Source organism: Vanessa cardui, chromosome 17 (genome assembly GCF_905220365.1).
Source record: "Vanessa cardui chromosome 17, ilVanCard2.1, whole genome shotgun sequence".
Classification (NCBI taxonomy): domain Eukaryota; kingdom Metazoa; phylum Arthropoda; class Insecta; order Lepidoptera; family Nymphalidae; genus Vanessa; species Vanessa cardui.
In genome coordinates, this window is record NC_061139.1 from 6630731 (window position 1) to 6651775 (window position 21045).

The 21045-nt window shown below is 31.9% G+C and overlaps 1 protein-coding gene across 1 annotated transcript; it reads right to left on the reverse strand.

Annotated features, from left to right (window-relative positions):
- Window positions 1-712: 712 nt before the first annotated feature.
- Window positions 713-20899, reverse strand: LOC124536748 (sialin-like). Its single transcript, XM_047113333.1, has 9 exons — window positions 20700-20899; window positions 9294-9420; window positions 6745-6835; window positions 5206-5448; window positions 4342-4513; window positions 3592-3734; window positions 2999-3219; window positions 2371-2671; window positions 713-1946 (listed from the first exon to the last, which is right to left on the reverse strand). Exons 1-9 carry the CDS (start codon window positions 20722-20724, stop codon window positions 1746-1748), a joined length of 1524 nt encoding a protein of 507 aa, XP_046969289.1. The 5' UTR covers window positions 20725-20899; the 3' UTR covers window positions 713-1745.
- Between the last annotated feature and the right edge of the window lie 146 nt (window positions 20900-21045).

Genomic DNA, 21045 nt, shown 5'->3' on the forward strand with positions numbered 1-21045 from the left:
AAATTATCTACAAAATTTTTGTTTTAGGCATGTTTTTATACTTACATTCAATCGTTCTCGAGATAGAGGGCTAGGAACAAGCAGTTTTGAATATGTATTTTAAGGTAGTTGAACCGCTAGTTCCTAACAAAACACGTCACACACAGATAATAAATTATAGATAAATATTTTTTATTTCAATCAATCGATCAATCTCATTGCTTCATACTAATATCAAGTAATACAACAGTTATTTAGTAATGCCAATATTTTACGCATCTAAGAATGGGTGTTCCACAAGGATCCATTTTGGGCCCTTTTTATAAATAAATGAAAAAATTTCTGTTGTTTGTATTGTACGTATTATTTGCTGATTGATTATACCATTTTGAAGTTGGCCGAAAACAACATATTAAAACAAATAATATTTGTTTAAATTTTATCTCTTTTTATTTTTTAACGAATTAAACTAGACATGATAACAATTTTCGATTCTTCATAACTCATAGTATGCCAATTTGTCACGTATCTTTAAATCTTATATAATCATTCTGAAATAACGGATTCATATTAAAAGTGTACTTAAATATATAGGTATTAAATATATATTATTATGGCAATATTTATTTACAGAAAACGTAGAAAATGAATATTTAAACAATTTTAGGTGATAATAATATAAGGAACAGTATAAAATAAAGATTGCAGCCCACAGCAAAAAAAAAACAACAAATAAATTAAAAATAATTTAATTATTAATTCTCAAATACTCTCAAATTCCATCACAGTCTAACAAATAGTCAATTATCAACTAAATCTAAGATATGAGAAATGTCTTATATCGTACAGATATCTATAACAAGACTTGTTTTATATTATTGGCAAATAATTCGTATTACATCGTTGTGTTTCATGTTTTTTTGCAATAGCAACCTCATCAGTTAATCGAAGGAAACTCAATTATTAAGTCAATATATTTCGGAGTGAACCTTATCTCACATACAAACACCCTATAGATTTTAATAAGTTATACTATAATAATTAATGAATAAGGTATAGTATAAGTTCTAAGCAACGATTCATACAATTGCATTTAATTTATAAAAAAACAATTTCACATTTTTTTACAAAAGTATTTGTTCAGATAAAACCTTTAACTCTTTTTTCGTAAAAAAACTTATTAATTAATTTTTTTACATTACAAACAAATATTTCGATCACAGTCAAGCCTCAATACAAATAAAAAAAAACTATGTTTTATACTAATATGTCATTATTTAAATTCGTAATATCACTTATACTAAATTAACTACATTATTTTAAGTAAATATGTAATAACTATAGCCTATTCCAATCTAAGATGGAATACAGATAAACAAAAGTTTACAAAGATTTACGTAATTGTTAAAGCTAATCGCTCTTCTGTATTGTGCACTACAAACAGTTCTAGATTATACATCTTTATTTAAAAAAAGAACACTATTCCATATAACTACATAGTCTACATATTATATCAACTTAATGTTACTGAAAATATGAATAGTTAATGACAGCTGCAATGACAGCTTCGTTAACAACTAAACACGAGCAAAGCAGACTCGGTCAAATATGTGGCGTCAATTCGATGTATTTTTTTATTTGACTTTATTCCTCTCGTGTTGGAACAGGCTACACGTGACATTATTCAAAAGTATTCACTTTGCCAATCAAGTAATTACTATTTTATATAAAAGTAGCTAAAAATCGTCACGATCGAAACTAAGGTTTTATGTTTTAACGGCGATTGTAACGGTGGTATCGTTAGAATTTGCACTTGGTCTCTTGTCTTCTTCATCTTCTTCCTCCGCTGGTGCAATGTAATTCCATGATTGTGTCTCTCCTGTTCCAAACAGGATGAAATAAAGCGCTGAAGCGATATACAAAGACGCCCCGGTGATGAAAACTGGTCTCCATTCCGCAAAACCGTTCTGAAATTAAAAAAAAAATCACCATTTAGAAAAAATAAATCTATGTAATACGAAATAAATAATCATGAAAGAAGGAAGGCTTGTCAGTATACTTTATTTAAAAAAATAAATAATTGCTTTGAACATTATATTTATTATAGGAAACTTTTTCAAGTAATGTTATTCTATTAATCATCTATGTTATGAATTCCTTGTAAATATTTATAAAAGCTGTTTATTTAATTCTTTTTATGGTAACTTACATACATAACTACAGCACTCGTATGAATTACTTTTAATTATTGTATTTATATAATTTCCGATAAGCATCTACATGAAAAATTCATGAAGCTAAATAAAACTATGCTTTATATAAGAAAATATTTTTTTACTTCAATTAAAATGCTGTAATGTACCATTTTGCTAAGAATTGTAAACCACTTACCCCATTCTTTGTGAAATAGGCAGTAACAATAGGCGTAATGAAGCCAGCGGTGTTACCGATTCCATTAGCAAATCCATACAGTGTTCCGGCGAAATTAGGAGCAAGATCTTGGTGGTTGACCAGATTGGTCAAAGTGGCCGCGCCGTTCGATCCCATCGAGAATGTTATCAGAGCCACTGAAAGTATCGGCGCACATCCAGTGTACCCAAGAGCGATCAGTAGCAAACCAGGCACAATGTGGGAGAACAGGCAGAAGAACTTTCTCACAAACGTCGTCGAAACTATGTTTTGTTTCATGATTCTAAAAACATAATAAACCAATATTATTTTGCTTAAACTATCATGATTTAATCATAAAGACCCACACATGGTCACGTTTCGATATTAATTATTCGAGATTAGAACGTAAACTTCTAAAAGAAACTGTAACTTCAATCGCATATCACACAATTAAAGTAAGCATTACAACTGTACATATATTTAATATCTGTCAGTCGGTAAAAGAATGTTGTTTTGGCCACATCCGAACTTACGACCTAAATTCAAAAAACTGAAGAACACATTCACTAACATAAACATACCAGTGACCTTGTTAATAATCTGATTAAAAGTGTAACAACTTTCTCACCTGTCTCCAATTGCTCCGAAGATTAATGAGAATATCATCCTAGCTAAGTATGGCAAGGAAGACAGTGTTCCGGTTGAGGTGAGATTGAAACCTAGTGCGCTGGATACGAATTTTGGTGCGGCTGTCATCGCGAAGTACAGTCCCCAGTTATTGCCGTAGTGAAGAATCACCATGGCGAGGAAGGGAAACGAAGTAATGATTTTTAAGAAAGGAGGTACGGTCTGAAAAGATTTGTTATGATTTAATTAAAATTAAACAAATTAAAAAACATTAATAGTTGTGCAATGTCTGAAAACTGCACTTTTATCTATGTAATTATTCTTAAACAAATGAAATAAAAATTACAGTAAAATTCTGAGAATTCTCCTCTATTATTTTATCATCATTTGTTCCTTATAAAGAGATTTGATTAAGTATGTATACTTTATACTTTCTGTGCTTAGATGTAATAATAAATAATGAAACCTATTTATCGAAAATTGTAAAAATTGTGATGTCATATACGTTTCTCAGATTTACTTTAAACATTTAAAATAATTACAATACGATTATATGTATAATTAAAATTAGGTTGATTAATTTTAAGAACCTACTTTCGTCTTTTTCGAACTCTGCACTTTGTCGCCGATGGCTTTTAATATATAATCTTTTTCTGCAGATGATATGCGTGGATGTTGGTTGGGGGAGTCATATACCAAGAACCACCAAGCCATGCACCATACTACACCAATGATACCTGTAATTTATAAATATTTTAACTACAACCTTAAGCTAAATATTTTCAGATCACTCATAAACATCCAAAGCAAGAACTTCAACATCTCTGTTTAAAAAAAAAATTAGGTTACTTGTCTTTGCTCGTAACCTGAGCCTAAATCCGAATATACATAAGCAAACTTCTATTTATAAAATGATATATGTTTTGATTTCTAATGGCCGAAATTGGCCAGTGGTTATAACGTACATCTCAACCGATGAATGCGGGTTCAAATCCAGGCTAACACCTCTGAATTTTCATATGCTTAATTTGTTACAAACATTCATCTCGAGGTCGGCGGTGAAGGAAAACATCGTGAGGAAACCTGCATGTGTCTAATTTCAACGAAATACTGCCATATGTGAATCCACTATACCGCATTGGAGCAGCGTCGTGGAATATGCTCTTGGCCCTCTCCTCACAGGGAGAGGAGGCTTTTGCCGCCGTGGGAAATTTACAAGCTGTTATTATTATTTATCTATTCTATATATTTTCGATTTTGCATAAAATAAACTAATAAAGAAAATCACCTTTGTCAAGACATGTTATAATTTTTTTTATTTAGTTATTTTTTAATATCACTTACCAGGAACGTAAAATGCGTAATTCCAACCAAAGTTCTCAATCAGCGGCCCGGTGAGTGACCACGTGACGACGGTTCCTATGGCACCGCCTAAAAGTGAGCTCACGAATTTTCCTTTCTCAGCTGGAGGTGCCCAACTGGCAACTAGCGAGTGCAATGCAGGGAACAGGAAACCCTAGAGAATTAATTTATATTATTTCTGTTGTCTTAAATTTACTGGAACCGGAACGTTACTCAAGATACCAATTGAGAAATCGTTGGCGGTAGTTGTGAATAATATTTCTTTTGTTCTCCAAATAAACAAATGCCACCCGTGACCACGGACGCTGTAAAGTGCTCGAAACGTCGGAATGCCAAAAATAATTAATATACGCGATTCAAATCCGTTATAACTAGTTTTATTTTTATATTATTTCTGCTCGTAATATGTTATTTATGTAATCAGTTGAAACAGTCAAAAAATTAATTTTGTTTTTTTATTTCTAAGCATCCATATTATAGATATTCTGATCTATTTATTTAAAATTTTCCATGATGTCTGATGAAAAGTAAACAAATGCTGGTTTTTATCAATATCATGATAACTGCCTATTCAATCTCCAAGTTCAACCGACCTCACATACCTGATATAAAGATATATTATGTGACCTAGATCATTGATATCTGTTCGAATCTTTGTTATGAAAATAAAAGTTCTATTTAAAATATGATTATATTTTAAATAAATGAAACTCTGTCTGTATCGCTTTTATGGCTAAACCATACAAACGACTTTGAAAGAATTTCATTTTCTATATATTTATTTTTGTGTTTAATTATAAGTTGTATTAAATGTACAATAATATTTCTTACTAAATAAGAACTTACCGATAAAAGGCCGATGACGAATCGCGTGCCAACAAGGAGGGAATAATCCCATATAGCTGCTTGTGGTGTCAGAATTGTCAGTACAGAACTGATTAACATCGTCAAAAAGACGATTTTTCTTGGACCCCATAATTCTGCTACAGTGCCACTAAACAGGGAGGTTATGGCGTAGCCCCAGAAGTAGCTAGATAATACGTAGGCTTGTTTTTGGGCTGACCAATCAAACGTAACAACACCTTCAGGCTGCAAGAAGAAAACATAAATCACGATAAATACATAATATTTATTATCTTTACTTCTGTAAATCGTGAAGTCTAATTTGTAGAACATCATCGATTAATGCACCTCTACCTCTTATATAATTATCTAAGGCGTAATGTTTCAGCTGTGTTGAATTATTTGATGACTGGAGAAGTAATTATTAAATTAATTTATCTTAGTTACTGCTATAGATTAATCAAAATATACATGATAAAATTGAATTTTGTCATAAATGTATACAGTTATAGCATCATTACTTAACTCATTACTTAGCGGTTTTGATATTATAGACACATATTTTCTGCTAAATCCTTTGTATGGTACATCGTGTACATGGTCATTGCTCCATGTTGCCGGATTATAATGATTATTACCACTAGTAATTGTGTAATTTAGAGATAGTGATAAATTATCCAATTATACTATTATTATAATAATGACAAATGTTACGATAGAAATTATTCTATCAATTACCAAAATAACGAAGTATAATTCTAAATTCATAAGTGCCTTATCACACCTATTCTCATGTATTCTATCATCTTACGTAATAAATGATTCGTAATTCAAGAAAAAAAAATCTAAACCAATAAAAAAATCATGTAAATATAATATTTTATGCTTCTTACAATAAAAATCGAATAATGTCCTTCTAACCGATTTCGGCATCGGCAGTTTTTCTCTAAGAAGAATAGCATGTACATATTATGTTTCACATTGTGTGAATAAATACACGACGTTCCTCTAGTCCCTTGCCCCCGTACGCCAAAAGGATACTAAATCCAGATAGAATTCAAGTGTAGACCTGACGTGATTTCTGAGGAAAGATAGTGTACACACTATCTTTTTTTATAGTATAGGTTGGCGGACGAGCATATGGGCCACCTGATGGTAAGTGGTCACCATCACCCATAGAGAAGAAATGTTAACCTGTAAAAATATTAACTATTCCTTACACCGTCAATGTGCCACCAACCTTGGGAACTAAGATGTTATGTCCCTTGTGCCTGTAGTTACAGTGGCTCACTCACCCTTTAAACCGGAACACAACAATACTGAGTACTGTTATTTGGCGGTAGAATAACTGATGAGTGGGTGGTACCTACCCAGACAGAGGTAATAAATACATTACAATAAATTCTTAGTAGTAACACAATTTGCTTACAAATTGTAACTAGTATGGCCTGAGGTTTGAACCCCAGACCTGCAGGTAGTGCCAGTTCTAGACCAAAGAGGACGTCAAGGCATTCGATATAGTAGTTGTAATTATAATATTACCTGTCGCAGCACCCGCTTCGTAATCACTTTTATAGTGTCGTTATATAATGAGCTATCGTCATTAGCGATGGCCTCGCATTCGCTTTTCACCCTGTGAACAAAAGAACAATGTGATCAGTCCTCGCTGAATCGACTGTATAATATAAAAATATATTTAAAATATTTTATAACCATAATAAAACACATTTTTATCTAAACATGCAACTACTACTTTATTCGTATTTAATTACTTTGATAAAGATAACTATATTCAAGACTGTCATTGTTTTAAATTGTAAATAACGAGTTATAAAACTACAATTAACATTTACTTTATGTCTTTGCAAGCGATTTTCAATGTAGAGACTTTGAACTTTTCCTCTGGAAACCGTTTTATTCATATTTAGTGGCATTATTAAATTTCGACCTGTACCGTCCGCAATGTAGTCTCGTCTAGCTAAGTTACCGGCTCAGTCAGTCATTGAATCGAATCGCAATACTTTGTATTGATAGAGTATTGCTTAGTGGTAATTTCTAATTAAGTAATTTTCGGGTGAATTCAGGTTTTCCAGCTCAATACGGAAACGTCGATAACATAGGTTTCATAAGTGTAATTAATTTGACAATATATAATTATTTCAGCCACAAGCAGAGCAAGCCAAAGAAACAACTTTTTATATAGAAACAACTTATGATTCTATGATATTGATTACAATGACTTTTATATCGCAATAAAATTAATAATAAAATTTTATCTATTTCAATTTTGGAAGTTTAAAGGGGATAAACGTAGTGTAGTGGAAATAGACTTGCATTTTAAATAAAGATATATTAATGACAAACTGTTTGTAGCACATTATATATATATAATAGAGCTATTCTCAAAACGCAAAAATGTGAGTTTAAAGTTTGTTCAACTTTACTCCTTCGATTAGAATAGGCCATAGATATAATTTATTTTCGAAATGTCAAACGTCTGTTTCTGACAAACAGACATGCTGAAATCAAGAGGTCATACACTTTGCGTGTCTAACGTTGAATGAATAGGTAAGTCCATTTGTCGGCCTCTTTGATGAGAACACAATGCAATATTAAACCATTAAGTTATAGCATTGTCCTCGTAAGATCATTGTGATCGTTTTCATTGAAAAAATATTTAATAAGTGTTTATTTAAAACAAAATGAACTGTATAATCTTCATTTATCTCTTTTTCTTCATTTATCATTATTTTGTTTTGAATAGGTACGTACATAAATAACATAACGAGTACGTTAAAAGGGAATTCCCATGCTTTTCGGATGGCTGATTACGGATGATACCTAAGCAGAGGAGAGATAAATTATTAAGGCAAAGTACATAGGCGACATAGTCGTATAAAGAATTGAAAAATGACCTTGATAAAAAGTAAACAATTTCTAATAATAATAAAAATATTTCTCATATGAATCAATCAAACTTTATACATAAATAACATCAATTTGATATATAAAGCTATTTAGAACCTTCGCAGTATTAACAAGTTGGAAGTAAATGTTTAAGGTTAACTGAAGGTGTGTACGATGAATGACGAATTGATTGGAGCCGAGTGAATGATTATTTTGAGTATAACACTATTTATGTCGAAATAAACTAAATGCACCAACACGTAGTAAATTAAAATAATTCCATTTTGATTGTTAACCGGTGTAATATCTATCGCCTTGCGAAATATTTACTATATTTAAGATTTTATCTCATTATATATATACGTATAAATGTAAAACAAAACGTTTTTTTTCAGACAACTTCACCTTGAAGATATTATTCTGATAAATAATATCATCACACGAGACATCTGACCAGTCTAGGTATTTTCGGACTAAGTATTTACCTACGCCAATAGTATTTTGATCAAAAGTTTGTTATGTAATCAATTTTCACTTCCACACACGATATCAAGTTGCATAACATGTTGAACTAAAACGTGTTAGAGAGAAACGAAAATAAAACATATTTTTGCAAATTATCTAAACTATGTCATATTGACATTTCGATTTGAAGATGCCTGCTTGCCTTGTACGAACTTGTTTTTATTTCAAGATAGATTGAATGTAGCAGAGATAAGCTTAGTGCAAATCGATGGCACAACAACTTAAGGAATTTATTAAACGTTTTGTGAAGGTCTTCATTAAGAAGAGTTGTTTAGTAAACAAAATTGTAGAATTTGTTTAATTTATACTCTCCACAAACAGTTTTAATCGTGGTTATTGCATAGGATAGAGTTTTAGTTCCCTTGTAAGTTGCTACGTCTTTATTGTATTATAGAAATGGTTTTATATATTTATGTGTGGGAATGGTGACTGGTGAGGGAGGAAAGGGAAATAATTAATATCATCGAGGCCAATGAAGTGTGAAGGAATAATAAACGACGCACGTGTTATAATATCCTTGGTAGGCCGAATGGTCGACCGCTATGTACGTAATCGTAAATAGTTCTCCGAATGTCTTGCAATTCCAGTTCATTAGTAATACCTTATATATGTGTGATAATGATACCTTGTTTCAGTGTTAATTCTATAATAATACTAACGATTTAACTTCACTGTCGTCTGGAACCATTGCGATGATGTTGACGCTCATATTTACCCTTAACATGTAATTAACCCAGCAAGCGAAAAACATCATTAAGGCCACGTTAAACCGCGCCGGGATGACATCTGAAAAATATAAATACATTTAGTCGAACACAATTCGTTTTACGTATACATTTTTTTAAGGATTGATTAGTTAAATAACACATCGAATGTCAAATCAATGACGACAAAAGAAGGAAGACTCACGTTAAATATCTTTGAATTTTAAAATTGGAATATATTTTAAATATCCTTCGAACCGCATAAAATATTCGAAAATAACACGGCAGTGACGCATTCATGTTCATGATTTTATTTTTATTAAGGTAGACACCTGTGTATATGGACCATCTTATAGTAAGTCATCAGTCTGGTAACATTGAAACTGTAAGAAGTATTCGTAATTGGAGTGGCAGTTTTTAAATAGAATCAAGGTAGCATCTACAGATTACTTTACCTATTATTTATTTACTTTACCTTAAATTATTTTATGTTATAAATGGAAACTGTATACTAGATTTTATTCATCCTCGAAAAATATGCAATTAAGTATTCAATGCCAAATTCAGAGTTAACACGTAGATAAGATATTTAATATAGTTTTGTAAAAATCGCAGTCGTAGCCAAGTACGCGACCTCGTCCAGCAGACCTGAAAGCGATTTCGCGGAAGATAACTTTCAAATGCAATGTCAATATCGGATGAACATGACAGCAGGTCGCTTTGAATCAACATGACGATTTCAATAGAAATATTATATTATAATAAAACAAATCGAGACAAGTGAAAGGGAAAGCCTAAAATCCGATGAACTAGTTCAACGATATAATTATTCAGTGAACTCGAATAAATATTCGTTGGCACTATCTAAATTATATGCAATCCGAGAACAACAAAAAACATAACATAAGTATAGCTATTTTTAAAACAATTAAAATTATCTTTATTAAATTAATATTTTGACATAATGAAACACTTTTTGAGCGCATTCCATTATTTATTGGTGAATAGTCACAGGTCAAACATCATTAGATATCTTAATATATATGCATTTATTGATTCAAAGCCTATGAAAAATTTCATTGTTTTGATGTCAGAAAAATAAAAATAAAACTTTTTATAATTGTATATTGCAAATAGTAAATTTTTGGATAATATGGTGGTTTCAATCGACCCTGGGCTGTGTTACCTACCTATCTGACAACGAATAATAAAAGAATCGATACAAGGATACATATTAAGGTGCAAAATAATATATCTAATTACTACAGTACAGAATAAATATTTAATTAATTTAACATAATTAAAAAATATATTTTTTTTTATGTTAACCACTTGTACTTGATATTCGTTTCCTTATTGTGATAAAAAAAACAATAAAGATATTATTAAGAAGTACAGGTCGGATAAACGTTAGCGTTGTATGTAATTTAAGTCCTTTGAAGTCGTTCTTTGTTGGATCATTTCATTGTAAACTAACATAGTAGTAACAACAGCCTACCAACCACTTTAATAGTTGATTTCAAAATTGCTCGTGAATGACTTACTATCAAACGAATACACTACAATTGTAACCAATAATCATTTCGAACAGTTGAAAATATTAATTATCATTTCACCTTTTTAATGGAAGGACACAGTAATTATTATTTTTTTTAATTGATTTTAGTTTTATGTTAATTGCACTGGGTGAATATTTACTTCGATTGATAGAAATTCATCTAATAGCTAATCGTAGATCAATTTATTCAACCATTTATATTTATGTTAAAGAATGAAATGTGAATGTTTTTTTAAATTTTGTAGAGATATTTTTCTTTTGTGTTTTATCGTATGTGTTGTTTAAACTGTTTGCCTAGTCTGATTGTCCCTAAGGTCATATGGGTGACCTTTTGCTAGGCGATTGCCATGATCGAATGATTTTGTTGAACAATTATTATTGAATCACAAGACTGTAAACATTTGCGTAACGGTTTGGTCGTTTTAGCCTTGCCTTCTGGAAGATTCCGTTTACGGTGAAAGTGCAATAATGCAGGGCCCGAGTCACCGACACCAAGGCGCGACGTCGCGGCGGCGTCTTGTCACTTCCACCCGAGTTAAAATCTTATCAATTTATTTTTACATCTCATAATGATTAATATCTGAGTGACAGATATCGAACACAACTTTCAAGAATTAATATAAGCATTAACGGTGAGACCTACTTTCGTATCATAACAAACTATTGATTCAAACTTATGTTATTCACACATCATTTTGCGTACCGTTTAAAATCTCTGTACATTATTTGCATAACACAGTAAGAGTACGGGCAATATTTCTTTGTAATTTAACTTAATGGCTATACTTGTAACCTACATATAGTCAGTTGTTCTACATTGTCGTTCATTCTGAGATAACATATACAGTAAAGCGATACAAATTGAAATAAAATATTTACTGTGACGTTTTTCAAGCATTCAGCAGATAAATAAAAATTTTAACAAAAAGAAAAACCGACTTCAAACAAAACACTATTTTAAAACAAATGAATATGCACGAAAAAGTAATAAAAATAATTGCGTATTCAACATATTTTTTAGAGTCTTCCTAAGTTAAATGAAATGAAAAATATTAGACTACTTAAAAGTCGATTTACGATTATATAATGTAGTTATAGTTATTGGTATATTTGGAGCCGGTGTCAGCCACGGTGCCCTTGCCCCAACAATCAAAAGAAAGAAGCGATACGAGCCCCTTGATTGATCCAGTATATTATTGTGTAAAAGGTAATTTGTAAAAAACATATTTGTTAAAGTATTCTCGTATTGTTTTTTGATAGATATACTGTAGGGTTTATTGGCTGACACCGACTCCAAATATACCAATAACTATAACTACATTATATAATCGTAAATCGACTTTTGCAGATTTAATACGTCACGCGGCGTAAACTACAAGGATCCCTCGAAAGAGCTGTAATCGAACTCAGCAAAAAAACTTTGAAAAAGACCAACTATATTTCGTACATCATATGACATCACATCACATACACAAAATTTGATTAAAGATAGTAAGAAATTCTGCCCCATATCGCACCCTAACTGCGAGCCGTATAGGAGTTCCATCACTACATAGTATAAAACAAAGTCGCTTTCTCTGTCCCTATATCTTTAAATCTACGCAACGGATTTTGATGCGGTTTTTTTAAAAAGATAGTGTGATTCAAGGGGAAGGTTTGTGTATATAATACATGAACAATATAGTAAAGAAACACTGATAATTTTAGAAGTTTGCGATGTGATGTCGTAAATAAACAAATTCAGTAGTATATTTTGTATCAGTATTGCACCCGTGCGAAGCCGGGGTGGATAGCTAGTTGATTATAATATTCGACAATGATAATTACATAAACATAACCACATTACGGAAGGTGACTCAAATTTCCAAATAACCTATAAATAAAAGATTCGACTGAGTATCGCTAACGTGCTCCTCAGAATTGTTCCGTTCCCTTCCGTTCCGTTACTTTGTCATGGATCCTGTGCTCAGAACCTTACCAAACTTTCACCAAATTACCCTTGAAGTATATATTTTATAATAAAAAAAGAATTATCAAAATTGGTTAACGTAATTTTCAGTTATTCACCTATTTGTCGCACATATACATAATGCAAATTTAAGACTTATGTCGTTTTCATATGGATACCATCATCGGAAAAAAATAAAAAAAAATGGGACCCCACGGGAAGCACTACCTTTCAAACAAAAAAAAATTATCAAAATCGGTCCACCCAGTGAAAAGTTATGAGGTAACAAACATAAAAAAAAAAAAAAAAAATACAGACGAATTGATAACCTCCTCCTTTTGGAAGTCGGTTGAAAAGTATATTTCGTTCGATGATATCTCCATATAGTGTTTTTTACGCTATCACATTATACTATAGGAAATTGACGTGTTATATCGATTACATTGAAATATTTATAGTGTTATTATACAATTATCAATGTAAAAGACTATTACAAAACATATTTATGCTTGTTGTAGGTAATAATCAAACGGTTTTTAGTACTTCAGTACCTTGCGCTGCAGTCTGTGTATGTATTATCTATTTGTAACAGAATCGTTGGATCGTAACTATTCATTTAATGCGATTTGTCAAGGCCGAAATAGAATGAATGGAAGTTTACTTCCACATGACACAAATATATGTGAGAAAATTACAAAAAACAAGTTTCCGCAAATTATCATATCAATTTAAAGTAATTATTAAATTTTTCAATAAAAATAATTTGACTTTATAAAAAAATTACATACAGGTTTTTATCATTTACATCTTCCCTTTCACTTTTCTGCGATCTGTGGTACTCCCACAGATTTAGTGTCACGGGACGGAAGTGTGTAACAGGAGCGCGCGCTATTTGATTTGACCAATGAGAGCGCACGATGCTACAGTTGTACCAACACCCACTCATTTTTCCAAAGGATATATTGATAATATTGCTTATGATGAATATATGACAGACGAATTTCATCATATATACGAATACGGCAAGGGTCACTTGATTTTTTTTTTATTATTTATTAATACTATTTCGGACCTTAAGTTGTTGCAAAAACAATAGAAAAAAAGGTTTATCACTGAATGTCATTTTCAAATCGGACTGTTATAAAACTATTGTCTTATAATTTATGCTTGTTACATAAATTATTCATATAATTCGTTCTGTAATACGTTTTAAAATATGTAAGCAATCATTTCGACACCATTTTTGTTATCTATGACATATATTATGACATCTATTATAATAGAAATATTTCAATTTACATTATTTTTGTTATATTGAAATGTATATGTGAAAGAAGAAATATTTCAGAAAACATGTACATCTTTTTATGGTATAGTTTGGCGGACGAGCATATGAGCCACCAGGTAATTGGTCACCATCACCCATAGACAATGACACCGTAAGAAATATTAACTATTCCTTACATCGTCAATGTGCCACCAACTTTGGGAACTAAGATGTAATGTCCCTTGTGCTTGTAGTTACACTAGCTCACTCACCCTTCAAATCGGAACACAACAATACTGAGTACTGTTATTTGGCGGTAGAATAACTGATGAGTGGGTAGTACCTACCCAAGTGGACTTGCACAAAGCCCTACCACTAAGTTAAATATATTCAACTTGCTATCACCATTATACACTTTGGTCATTATAAGATGATTTTCGTTGACCCAAAGCAGTTTAATAAGTAAATGTGTATCTGCATGGGCTAACAATTATCTTCGAAATATTACGTGACACAATGTTAGTTAGCTACATGACTATTTAACTTGTATTTGTTTGAACGATTGCACATCATCTATTATTAATATTAAAAATAAATCATCACGTAGTTATCACGAGATATGTAAACTAAATTAAATAAAAACACAAGTTATAAATCTGAAAAATAACAACCTCTTTTGGTAGCAAAATAAAACAGGTATTAGTTTAAATAAAAAATATCATCACAGTAACAAAAATATAACAATGAATACAAAATATTCATAATTAAAGCAGAGGCTCATAACCTCTTTAGAATGATTATTTTAAAAGATTAAATTAAATGTAAAGAGACCAGTTATAAAATCGACTTTATAAGAATAGTATCTTATAATTGTTTAACTATTTGTTTTAATTTGACAACTCTTTGAACTAAAATAATAAAATATAATATACTATATAAATATACTATTAAAAACTTTGGAAAACGTATTTCTTCTCTGCTGAAGTCCACGTCACAACTCGTATGTGGTTCAAAACACAAAAATAAATGTTTATGTCTGTGTTGAAGTATTATTATCTACCTGTTAGTAAATAGACGCAACAGTCATAGCAGGTGCAATTATTCACGCTATTGTGATCACTTTCCTACTCTATCACACTCATTTTCATCTACTGTTTTATTAGCTGCATGTAAATGTCTTAAGCCTTTGTCAACGGCAAATTTAAATGCGTTCTACTTAAAATATAGCTAGCACTAGCGTAACCAAGTTGTATGGAATATTATATTTGTTATGCATCGTCGATTGTAAGAAATGCGAGTTCAAATCTCAAGGCGAGCGATGAACCACGCAAAACTCGTTAATCTTAAGTTTCTAAAGAAATAAACGGAAAATAATAAGTGTATTGACGAGTCGTTTGCATTTCTTATTACAATTTGTTATTTAACAATTTTATATAAGGCCTTATTGTGTAATTATGAAAAATACGAATACTAAATAATCAAGTGAATTTACTTCATTGAAGTAATATAATCTGTGCTTTATACTCAGCATGTATTTGTAGGAGATATGTAGCATCGTTATAAGATGTAAGTGTAGACATTTTTAAAATATTATTTTATTTATCATAAAATTAAACGTATTCGTAAATAAATATTATTTGTAATAGTAAAAAGGCTTATGAAATCTAATCTTACCGCGTATTACACGAGAAGATCTAATTGTATTTATTTCAATGTTAAACATAATATAATCAAAACACTTAGGTACATATTTGCATTCAGTATATAGAATTAACGCAAGAAGTTGTATAGAGTTTTCAGCTCTTGGGATGGTTTCCCGCCACAGTGATATCGTCTGGAGACTAATTTCAGTGTTCTTGTCGTGCAGTGTGTGGGCAAACAAATGTGCAGAGTGTAGTCATATTTACACATTTTCCGATGGGACGAAAAAGGACTTTACGTGCTTTCCGAGGCACGGAAATATACACACTTCTAACATCCAGACTCCGGACTGTTAATGAATTTTTCTATGGAAAAAATTAAGAATTTTTATCATCCTGACTTGGGCCTTATAAATGGCAACTAGACCAAAGAGGCAATCAAAACCGCCACTATTTGTGTTGTTCACTTTTATTTGCTGGTTGTATTGTGGGATTCGTTTATCATTTAATATTTTTTACGTTACCAATGGATAGTACTACTTTAAACCAACAGCTGTAGGTGTTTTCCAAAACAGCATTTAACTTTCTCAATCAAATTGCCTCAAAAAATCGTGATAGCTAGCCACCAGTAAAAAATGCAACATTGCTGTCAAATTTCAAAAAATAAATAACTAACACAGACAAAGAAAGTCATTTAAAAGGTATACAGTGATTATGAAATATTATTAAGAGCACTATTTGTTTAAAAATATGTTAGTATTTGAATAATGAGAGCAATATTGTGCATTGTAAAATCTAGTACTATCTCGGAAATGTTGTAAGTTGTTACCGAAATGCGGGCGCACGTACGATTTGAAAATACTTGCAAAAGCATTTATTGTATAATAACGAGTAGGTAAGTACTATATGAGAATATAAGATTGAAAAACATTTTATTCTATTTATTTATAAAATAGGGTCGACTAAGTGCCACCTGTTGGTAAATGGTCACCACCGCCCATACACATCGGCGTAAGAAATTTTAACCATTCCGTACATCACCATTGCGCCACCAGCCTTGAGACATGACTTGCCTGTGACATTGGCACACTCACCATCCAAACTGGAACACAATGATGCTAAATATTGCTGTTTGGCAGCAAGAATGTGTGACGTGTGGGTGGTACCTACCCGGACAAACTGGTACAAAGCCCTTACATGAAAAGGCTAACTAAATACCTTAACCTCAATCGATATTGTTGTGGTTTTTCCTGGAAACAAGTATGAAATTATAATAAAATGGTAGTTTCCTCTAAAATTATTTCGAAGATTACAGAAGTAACTATCGTTATAGCTTATCAGTCAGATATGTCATAGCTTGATTGTTTCTGAAATAATCTCTTTTACACAACTATTCTTAAGACTCACTTTTCATACTGAATCATGTGCTTAGTGTTTATAATTAAGTGAGAAAACAGAGATTTTTTCCAAAAAAAACATCCTTCCATGTTTGACGCAGCGGTGAAGTTTGGTGGGGTAAACATAAACATATTTCTGGTCCGAATAATTATCACCTAAGTTTCGAAAAAGATTTGCAAGTAAATTACATCCTATTTAACTAATAGTAAGATCTAATTTAGAAATTTGCCTTCTGTCTTATATCAATTTTATACACTCAAAATGTTAAGTACTTTAAATTGAGATAATATTTTATGAACATAACAAGCGACCGTAGATCTGTTGATCGTCAGCAAACAAATTGTAGAGTAGGTAATATCGCAAATGCGAGTACATTTTGTTAAATAATAGAATGAATAAGGATTGATATAGAAATGGCCATGACGCGTTGTGTTTTTTTCGAAACCGGTTTTTCCTAGTGTTTTGTCTGAGCTATATATATTTTGAATATAGTTTTTCTTTTACATCTTTTTAATACTATTTTTGCACCATTACTTCCAAGTATGTTTCTTGTACAAATGGTACAAAAATGTAAGTTATTTGGAGTTAGATGATAAGCACAAAAGCAAAATGTTTCGTTAAAAGAGTTTGGGGCTTGGTTTCGTTTAATCAATGTAACCGGTTATGCTCCTTTTAAATATTGATGACTAATTTAAAACACCTTATTTTAAAATTGTATTTTTTCTTTTCATAAAATTAACGACATAATACTTTTTTGAAACATGCAAGTCTTGCCCAAGAATAAATCGATAATTTACTATGTGCAACATAGTTAGAAATATTATAGGTATATTAGGAAATTAATTTTTAAATAATATTTTTATTTGAAGATTATTTTTAAAATACGATGCATTTAAAAATAAATAAATAAAATAATTTATTCGACATTTTTGATATACGTGTCATCAAAAATATTGATAGCGTTATGTAATTTGGTAAATACTTACAAAAACATAAAACATTATGTAAACATTAAACAGTAGGCAATTTAATTCTTCTTGTTATCTCGTTTATTATGTTGCCTTAGTAAATACATACACATAATAATATAATGCATATTAAATATTAAAAATAGTGCCTGCGGAGGTTATCCTAAATTTTATTTATTTCCGTAGCAGTGTCAGCTTTACATGTGACCAAGACGTTTTGTAAAATATTCATAAAAGCTTACTTCAATAAAATATTAATTCGCTAATCATAATTTTTAGTAGATATTCGAATGGAATATTCTTAACATAATATATGTTGAATGCGATTAATGTTGTATTTTCCTATACGGAATTACAAATGACAACTTAATAGAGTAACTGAATGATCTTATATAATAATACTTGTCATTAAATATAATATCCAATTGTAGTGATTTTATCGTGTCAATGTAGGAATTGTACTAAGATATAATGATCGAAGTAAATGGATGTTATTTTTATACAATATTTATTTTCAAGAATCAAATATATTTTTTCATTTGATTAATTTTAAATTATTCAAATGAAAAAATATATTTACTATGAGAAGGCCTTTGACTCGGTTGAAATCTGGGCTGTTCTGGAGTCCCTGCAGCGTTGCCAAGTTGATTGGCGATATATCCAAGTGATGAGATGTCTCTACGAAGCCGCCACCACGTCCGTCCGAGTACAGAATCAGCAAACAAATCCCATACCATTGCATCGAGGAGTGAGACAAGGGGACGTTATTTCCCCCAAATTGTTCACTAATGCAATGGAGGATATGTTCAAGACGCTGAACTGGAAAGGACGTGGCATCAACATCAATGGCGAATACATCTCTCACTTGAGATTCGCGGACGACATCGTCATCGTAGCAGAAACGCTGCAGGACCTACAACAAATGCTGAACGATCTGGCTGATTCTTCTATGCGTATCGGCCTACGGATGAACTTGGATAAAACCAAGGTCATGTTCAATGAACATGTTCTACCGGAACCGATTGCGATACACGGTACCGTCCTCGAAGTTGTTCAAAAATATGTCTACCTTGGGCAGACTCTGCGATTTGGTAGAAACAACCTTGAGGACGAGGTGAATAGAAGAATTCAGCTAGGTTGGGCAGCGTTTGGAAAATTACGTCGAATCTTTACATCGTCGATCCCACAGTGCCTTAAGACGAAAGTCTTCAACCAGTGCGTCCTACCCGTCATGACATACGGAGCCGAAACGTGGACACTCACGGTAAGGCTGGTCCACCAGTTTAAAGTCGCTCAGCGTGCTATGGAAAGGGCTATGCTCGGCGTTTCTCTGCGGGATCGCATCAGAAATGAGGCGATCCGCCAGAGAACCAAAGTCATCGACATAGCCCACCGGATTAGTAAGCTGAAGTGGCAGTGGGCTGGCCATATTTGCCGCAGAACCGATAACCGTTGGGGGAAACGTGTTCTAGAGTGGAGACCGCGTCTCGGCAAACGTAGTGTAGGACGTCCTCGGGCACGGTGGAGTGACGACTTACGCAAGACGGCTGGCAGGAGCTGGATGCGAGTAGCCCAAGAACGATCTCAGTGGCGTGCAATTGGAGAGGCCTATGTCCAGCAGTGGACGGAAATGGGCTGATGGATTATGGATTAATTTTAAATTTATAATATGGATCTGGAAATCACGAGCCATTTCAATCGAATAGAATATCTCATTTTATACACGATAGAGCCTAGAGACTTAAGGGAAATTAGGATAGGTCTTTCCGCCTCTAAACCCATGCTTACAGAAAGAAGGATGTTTTGTGTTATGCGTACCCATCAAAATCAAACCTCTAAAATAGCGAAAACTAAAACAAAGATAAAAAGAGACGTCTGCTAAATCATTTTGTAGAAGTAGTTACGAGTAAAACACACTACGCTTCCAATAGAATGGCATAAAAGCAATGGAATAATGACGATGGAAAAAGAAAATTAATTTTAATTGCATGTGCTTGTTTAATAATAAGGTACGTTTTTGTTAGTATATCTCAATGCTATTATATCAGATCTGAATTATTGCAAATTTATTCTATTGTCTTGTAAGTATTCCTTACTTAATTTACAAATAATGAGGTTATTTTATAATTTAAATCAAGGATTTATTCGCGCTACGTTGAATATTAAAGCATTAAGTATTCATCTCCTAATTATACTTGTACAAAAAAAATCGCACTAATCACATTTTAAAGGATGTGCTATGTAGGTACCAACGCCAGCGGTCAGTGAGACTTTAATCATTCCTAGACCCAAGTTGAGTGAAAAAGAAAGCGTGCTACCTCAATTACATACCTCTAAGAATATATTAGAAATAGTTATCACGTTTTATTTAACTACATGTTATTGGCGCTGTTTTAAATTATGAATGCTAAATAATAATAAAATTATGCTAAATTCGTTGATAAATAAAAAACTCAGTTTTTTATATTCAAGGATGCGAAATCTCTAGCCGTTTTATTTAAATGGAATGATCATTAAACATTAATTAAGCCAAATTCCGGTAAATTATTTTCTGTATTTTTTTCATATAATAATATACTTACCGAATAATTTTATGTTAATTTTCATGTTAACTGATAACCGCAACTGTTGACACTATAACGTCACACACCAAACTCAAGCACACACGAACGTTAGGTTGCGGCGGGCTGCGCGCGCGCTTGCCTTCATGAGACTGCTATTCGCAATGGTAAAAGCCTCTCGGACTCGCGTGCCACTCAACCATACAATTGTCAATGAACATTGCAACTTAAAGCGACGCACATAAATGATAACATCTAGACCCTCCTAAAGGTGATTGTAGTCATGCCTAGGCGCTACATACGCTCATACTTGTGCAGGCTTTTATTGAATCAGGTGATACTTCAAAGTAAATAAGGACGTAATAGA